At 52.7% G+C, this 7,896-nt stretch overlaps 1 protein-coding gene across 21 annotated transcripts in view; it reads left to right on the top strand.

The window, feature by feature from the left end:
- Positions 1-840: 840 nt before the first annotated feature.
- Positions 841-7,896, top strand: part of GYPC (glycophorin C (Gerbich blood group)) — a 92,130-nt gene continuing 85,074 nt past the window's right edge. For all 21 annotated transcript variants that reach the window (XM_074008577.1, XM_074008573.1, XM_045366923.3 and 18 more), the window contains exon 1: positions 841-979. In XM_074008577.1, the coding sequence (XP_073864678.1) occupies positions 931-979 (49 nt within the window). In that variant the 5' untranslated portion in view covers positions 841-930. The remainder of the gene's footprint in view (positions 980-7,896) is intronic.

The following is a 7,896-nucleotide window of genomic DNA, read 5'->3' as shown; positions in this document are numbered from 1 at the left end:
ACTTAAAGTACAATTAAAAAAAAAAAAAAAAAGAAAAGCAGCACAGGACGGTTCAGATATCACATAGGAGAAGCACAGGGTGTTCCCCTGGGCGGGGATTTAAAACAAGGGCCTCAAGTTCCCTGCCCTTGTCTCTGGGCAGAAGGGGCAGATAATGCTATGATATACTTTTTTGTAGGTGGTGCCAGTTGACTGCATTTAACCAACCAAGATATGTAACGAAATCCTTGTGGAGGTTTTCATGGCAAAAGTAGAGCGAATTCACAAACTGCACTGTGTCTGGCAGCTTCAGACAAAAGCAATGGGAACAAATCACAACCCTTGTCCAGCAATTCTTCCTGTTTTGGAACGATCTTTGCTCAACACCCCATCCATGGGTACAGGGCCCCCAAAGGCCAAGAAGACAGGGACTCTCTCCAGGGACAAATGCCCCGTGGCTAGCTCAGAGAGGCCGCCCAGCTATCCAGCGGCCGCGCAGCCAGCCAAGATTTCAACACAGGTCTGCCCTATTTGGTCACCATTCCCGACAGTGCTGGGCCAGGCCAGCAAGTCACATTGGCGAGTTTTCCCTGCACTCCAGGGGGAATTCTCAACCACAACCTCTGTATCCGGTAGTGGCAGATGGAAAGAGAAACGGTTAGAAAAGCGTGGTTCTTGCGCAGGAAAGTTGGAGCAAAGAAGAGTTCAGAAGTGGGCGGGTGTGTGTTCAAAAAAAAAAAAAAAAAAAGGGTGGAAACCCTACCAGCCAAGTCTGCAGAAAAAAAATGAAGTCTGCCTATCTCCGGGCCAGAGCCCCTCCCCTCGGCCCGCGCGGGAGGAGTGTGACCCAGGTGCCGCTTCCTCTCGCCGCTGAGGGTCAGGAGCCCGGGAGCGCGACCCTCCCCCGGCCCGGCCCGGTCCGGCCCTTCCCCGCGGTCTCTGCCCGGGCTGATGCCCAGGACCAGCAGCCCCAACGGCACGGCGCGGCCACTCAGCCTCGGTGAGTACCCGCCGTGGGGAGGGGTCCTGGGGACCCACTGGAGGCCGCGGCCCGCAGCAGCCAGGGGCCGAGCCGCGGTCACGGACTCCCGGGTGTCCTGGTCCTTGCCCGGCCTCCAGGCGGAGGAGGCGCCCGCTGGGCTCAGATCCCCGACTCCAGCCCCGGTTCCCCGGCGCCTGGGCTGCGCGGAGTCCCTGTCCCGCGTCCCGGACGGCGACGCGCAGCCTCCACGCGCCCCGAGCTGGAGAGGCCGCCAGCCCGCCCGCCCAGGGCGTGTCGCCCGCTCTCTGTTTCTTTGTGCGGGGCATGGGAAATGTGTGGGGCCAGCACTGTCCCCCTAAAGAACAGTTAGGGAAGAGTCCACATCACAAGTTGCGTCTGTGCTGCTCCCTAGCCAGGGGCCGACCGGGCAGGCTCTGGTGAACTCCAGGCAACTCCAGCCTTGCCCAGGGACTTGCTCGCTCCTCTGGGCGCTGCAAAGGCACACAGATGCGGGGAAATCCTGCGGCCTGGATCCTTTGGGGATTTGTAATTCCTCGCTGTTTGTTTTCTTTCTCTTTTAAACCATTACGTTTTCTTGCTGACAGGAAATCATATGCGATGAAAGTCTTTGTAGGTGGTTGGAAACATTGCTGGGCCTCTCTCTGCGCTCTTCCTCTGCTGTTACTTTTGCAATAATAACTACCATTTTATTTTACCTAAAAACCTAATGCATATCCCTCTTATCCCCCACCCTGCCGCGGTCTTATTCTTAGAGTCTGTCAGAGAGGAGATAGCCTGAGCCTATCATGTGATAATGTTACCTTATTGATATGATGATGATATGGGTATTGGAGACACCAACTCAAAGTCTTTGAAATCCAGGGGGTTGTGAGGCCTCAACCCCACCCTGCCCGAGCCTGGAGCTTGGCATGGAGGAGCGTAGCTTCGGTCTACGTGTGTACACGGCACTCCGTGTGCCCGTGGTTGTGCTTGGGTCGGCCTGGGAGTGCGCGGGCGTAAATGGTACTTGAGAGCGAGGCCCCTCAGTCTGCACTGGGATCACTGCACTGCCTCTAAACAAGGCAGCCTCTCTTAGCTCCAGTTTCCTCATCTGCAAAGTAGGAATAATAACAGGAGATTCCTCATCCAGCAGTAAGAAGTCCGTATCAATGTCCCGGCACGGAGACTGACACATCATAAGTGCTGGATCCGTGCTGGGCATGTTTATATCATTGTCCATGAGACTGTGGTTCCCGGAGTTTACGTGTGTGTGTAACTTGAGCACGTGTTTGTGTGTGTGTATATGGCGGGTCCTGGGTTAAAGGGACAGAAGCCACTGTCATTATTCCAATTCAGGCACTGAGGAGGTGAGGCTGACAGGCATTCCCATGTCTGAAGAGGATGGGCTTGCCTGACCCCCGCCCCCGTGCCCAGCCCAGCCCAGCCGCCCAAGCAGTTCTCCAGGACTCAGATTTCAGACCTACAACACTTGCCTTGGGAGACAAACAGCTGCGCAGCCCTTGCTTGCAAGCCATTCCGCTTTAGACTTCGGACTGATTTATGGCAGGATCCCTGCTGTGCGAGAACGGCAGGGGGTGGGGGGGGCGGAAGGGGGGCGGCTATTTCTTGCTGCTAACTCAGGCAGGATGTGTCTATATCCTGTCTCAGTTTATGTAGCCGCTGCTCATCAGAGCCAGAGGTTAGAGTGGAGAGGACCCACTTCCGCCAGGCAGGCCTGCTTTGCTCAGCTCAGCTGGGCTAGGTCCCAATGCCACATTTACTGCGCGGGAGTCATGCACAGCGATCCGTGGCCTTGCCCTTGGATGGAAGAGGTCAAGGCTCAGTGAGAAGATGGCCAGGTTTGGCAGCTTTATATAGAATACACCGCCTCTGGCAGAAGCAGAGGATGGCATTAAGTGCCAAATGAAATTCCACCTCAGCCATTGCTCAGTTCCTCCAGATGTCACGGGCACTGGGAGTCGCAGGGCGCTGCTGGTCAGCAGCTGGACCTTTCCAAGGGTGCCAGTGGTTGGGCAAGTATTTCTGGGGACTTGCAGAGCTCCCTGGGGAGCAAAGGGGTGGGAAGTACAAGGCATTCTGCGCTTGTGGTGGGAACAAGTGAACTCGTCTGCAATGAGTAGGAAGAGGTCCCCTCCACAGGGGTGAGAGGTTGGGCCAAGCCAAGTCAGTTTGCCTCTTCGGGTGGCAGACCTGTATATACATCTATGCCTCAAGTGCCTGTCTGAGGCCACAGCCAAAACATCTTCCCGTAACTGAGCACACACAGTGGGCCAACAGCACGCTCTAAACACAAAACCAAACAGTAAAGTTAACAGTGAATGAAGGGTTAAAAATAGGAAAAAGACACCTTTCTCCCTACCTCAATGGCAATTACTGTATTTATTGAGGATAATCCTTCTAGAAGTAAATTTGCTGATACAAATATTTCTTATTTGACATAATAAAAACTTATTTTATATATTTAATGTCATCTTGCTTTTTCCCTCAGAATATCTCTGAAAGGTTATACCTTGTTTTTTTCTTTAACCAGTTCCTCTGCTGATGGGCATTTAGGCTGTATGCAGACTTCATTTAATTTTTTAAACCACATACAGTACTCCTGTGACAATGCGTAAGGAGGATTTTACGTGCTTGTGTCTGTAAACTGTTGGGATAAATTCTCCCACCTCAGCATTTGATTTCTGGGACAAAGTATATATCCATTTAAAATGTTAGTCGATCTTAAGAAACTACCCTCCTAAAGTTCACACTGGTTTCTCATGCTCACAAATAGCCTGTGAAAGTCACTATTTCACTATTTCCCTGCATCCTCACTCACACTGCACTTTTTTATCTTAGCCAAACTGAGGGGTTAAAAAAAAAAAATGCTGTCACTTTGGAATGAGCCTCTGTAATTAAGTGAGACGGAGCATGTTTTCTTACTTCCATAAGAGGCTGCATTACTTTTCTGGGAAGTGTCGGTTGATGCCTTTGTCCGTTTCCTGTCAGCACCCCACCCCCGTGAGGAAACGTGCCCCAGAAGTGAAAGGACATGTCCTCATCACATGATGAGTAAGAGGCAGAGCAGAGGCCCGAGCAACATCCGTGTTGTGGAGTCAGCCCTGGGTTTGACGGCCCTCCAATGTTCACCAGCTTTGGGAGAGACAGGAAATACCCCAGCACCTCAGTTTTCCCATCTGCGAGTGGGAATAACAGCTGCTTCCCCAGAGTCACCTGATGAGCAACAGCAGAAGGGCCTGGACCTGCGCCCAGTGGCAGAGGCTTGGACGGTGGCTTTTGTTAACGGAAAACGGAATTTATTGGCGCAAACCTGGCCTGAGGATGCTGGTAATTTCAGGAGTGACCCTCCAGACAGCTGTTGTTTTTAGCTTTTGATAAAATAACAACAAACTTAGATGCCAAGCCCTGGTAAGGGCCTTGCCTGGGTCTCCCCTGCACACCTGCTATGATAGGCATTTTTCTTTCCTTTCCTTTTTTTTTTTTTTTTTTTTTTTTGAGACAGAGGCTCGTGCTCTGTCATTCAGGCTGGACTGCAGTGGTGCGTCTCGGATCATTGCACCCTCCACTACCTGCATTGAAGAGATTGTCTGCCTCAACCCCCAAGTAGCTGGGACTGCAGGCATGCACCACCACACCCGGCTAATTTTTGTATTTTTTGTAGAGATTTTCGGGTGAAACACAGTTGCCAGACGCCACAGGCAACTGAGGCCAACCCAAGGGGAGAGTTGCAGGGTATGTGGGCCCGCAGCTTGTATGCGCCAGGCAGGGCATGCTGCTGTGGATCTGCACACCGAGGAACTGCATGCACAGACACTCAGGACCTGCCTGCCACCCCCAGCTCCTCAGCCGGGCCTGTGTCCCACCCCAATCCACCGTTGTGCCCATGCTCTGCTTTCTGTGGTCAGGCCTGGCCTGCGCTGGGCTGCTGCTGTCCTTGCCTGCCTCAGCAGCTGGCTCAGGGTGGCCCTCAAGCCCTCCCTCACGCACCGTCCCAGGCCTGCTGCCTTTCCAGTCGCACCCCTTACAACTGCTCAGGTTAGACCCCTCAACACACTGCGGGCCCGGTGCACACTCACCTGCTGGTCTGCTAGGACCCAGTTTCCCAAGCCTAGAAAACCACCCACCATGGCCGTGGGCACAGTTTGAAGCCCTGACAGATTCCTGAGTCTGCCCTCTTCTCAGGATTCTGACCTCTCCAGGGGCTCTGTGACCCTGCCTGTCCCCCACTCAGGGCCTGTCACACAGAGCTGTTTGCTGAGCCACTTTGAGGCGGGTGGATGATTGCAGGGATGACCCAAGGTCCCTGCTCCCAGGACTGCCACCATTCCAATACCAAAAGAGCCTTTAAAAGCCTTCACTCAGGAGTTCCTGGTGTAGAACTTGGCATGGACTTGGAGGCCAGTAAATACTAAGTTGAAATGGACAGGAGTCAACCCCAAATAAATTCTAAAGGCACAGTTGCTGGGCCCCAGGAATCCCACCTAGTCCTTCCCACCTTCTCACCCAGCTGGAGTTCATTTTCATATCCACTCCCTCCCCCTACCCACCTCCCCTCTCATCTTGGCCTGGAGTTTTCTTCAAATCCTTACATAATCTGAACTTCTGAGAGAATGCCGGCTCCTGTCCTTAGTTACTATACATTTTCATTTTTCCACATTCTTCCAGAACAATGTTCCTATACAAAATCTCAACCGATGGCAGAAACTGGTATGAGCCGGTTTCCCATGTGCAGACAGAGCCTGGCCCACCGACACTGGGTTCCTTCTTGGGCAAGGCGAGGGTCAGGCAGGTCCTGGCATGACTTCTCCAGCCCCTGGAGAGCCTGTGCAGTTCTCACCCCTTCACAAGTGAGCACTGGGCTTGGTGAGGGGTGCCTGCCTCGCCTGGCGTCCCCCAGCTGCAGATGGGGGCAGAGCAAGGTTTGCTGCTGACCTACCTGGCTGTGTGGTCCCTGCTCCCTCTCCCGTTCTGCTGGTGTCACCACCCCTCCTTCAGAACTCTCTATGGAATTGCATTCTAGTCTCTCTTGCTTCCACTTACGCATGTGAAAACCAGATGTACTTTCTCTTTTCTTTTCTTTTTTTTTTTTTTTTTTTGAGATTGAGCTTCGCTGTTGTTGCCCAGGCTGGAGTGCAATGGCGCAATCTCACCGCAACCTCCATCTCCTGGTTTCATGCGATTCTCCTGCCTCCGCCTCCCGAGTAGCTGGGATTACAGGCATGTGCCACCATGCCTGGCTAAGTTTGTATTTTTAGTATAGACAGGGTTTCATGTTGGTCAGGCTGGTCTCGAACTCCTGACCTCAGGTGATCCGCCTGCCTCGGCCTCCCAAAGTGCTGGGATTATAGGTGTGAGCCACTGCGCCCAGCCTACCAGATGCCCCTTCTCTTATTGCCAAAACACTGTGGTCACACACTGCTTGGGGCCCAGCAGGCACAACACTGACCCTTTCCAGGGCTCAGAGGAGGAAGCGCCATTTTGGGGCATGTAGAGCCAGCCCTGGACAGGGTGACCTTGCTTATCTCCCTGCATCCCTGGCACACCCTGATGGCGCTGTTTATCTGCACTTTGCACATGATGGTCTTGACTGACACATCCTCGCGGAGAGCCACTGCCAGGGCACCTCACACCCGCTGCTCCCACATGCAGCGGACATTTTTACGAGGGCCTCAAGCACAGGGCCTCCAGCTGACCCAGCCCAGCGCTGCCACTCTTTCTCCTTGAACTCTGAAATGGAAAATCTTCACATTTTGTCAGCAGCTGATGGGCACATGTATTCTCAGCAGAGTCTTAAAAGGGGGGAAATTATGGGGTTGCCAGATCAAAACCTGATAAAACAATGATGCCTCTGGTGTGGGACCCAGCCGAGCCCTTCTCCTGTATTCACCGGGCAACAGGGTCCCACTGGATGTGAAATCCACTTTCACTCGAGAAACTCTCCAATGCTCTTGCTAAAACCTACACACAGGCCTCAGCAATGCTCAGAGTTTCAAGTTCAGGTTCTCCTTCTGTATTTTTTTTTAAACCTTTAGTTCAAATAGACTTTGTGTCAATTTGCTAGTGATAAAGGGTTAGCCTTGAAATCTGAGGACGAGGTTTTGGGTCTGGATCCACTATGAGCCAGCTGTGACCTGGGACAAGTTGCTGGTCCATCGTCTGGGACAGGGATGGCTTCACGGGGATGGGACCCGCCCAGCAGGGTCCTGCACTTCCTTGGTTTAACGCTCTGCCACTGCCATCTTCAAATTCTTCTCTTTCAAACAAGGGGCCTCATATTTTTATTTTGCACTGGGCTCTGCAAATTCTATAGCTAGTCCTGAACCTGTCAACGGCGCTAATAATAGTCTCTACCTCAGGGCTTTGTTCGGAGGATTCAGTGTATTCTCATAGATAAACATCCTAGTGTAGTGCCTGGTATGTGCTTATAATTGTGCTTCATTGCTTCCGCTCACTGAGTGCTTGCATGTGTGCTTAAACGCCAGCTTCCTCCCTGCTGCCCTGCTCCCTCCTTGCTTCCCAGACTCCTCTCTGTTTGCCCTTTTGCCACTGAAAATCATACCCAATGACAGGGGGCCATCTGCATCTGCGTGGTCCCACAGAGACCAGGGCAAGGCCCTCTTGCTCCTGATGCTGCTCCTTCGTAGTTTTTATTGTTTTTGTTTTTCTTTTGAAATGGAATCTTGTCCTGTCACCAGGCTGCAGTGCAGTGGCGCAATCTTGGCTCATTGCAAACTCTGACTCCCTGGTTCAAGCAATTCTCCTGTCTCAGCCTCCCGAGTAGTGGGGATTGCAGGCGCCTGCCACCACACCCATCTAATTTTTGTATTTTTAGTAGAGATGGGGTTTCACCTTGCTGGCCAGGATTGTCTCGATCTCCTGACCTCCTGATCTGCCCGCCTTGGCCTCCCAAAGTG

This window comes from Macaca fascicularis, chromosome 12, assembly GCF_037993035.2.
Source record: "Macaca fascicularis isolate 582-1 chromosome 12, T2T-MFA8v1.1".
Taxonomy (NCBI): domain Eukaryota; kingdom Metazoa; phylum Chordata; class Mammalia; order Primates; family Cercopithecidae; genus Macaca; species Macaca fascicularis.
The sequence above is the reverse complement of the archived record's forward strand: the minus strand, read 5'-3'. Positions and strand labels throughout refer to the sequence as shown.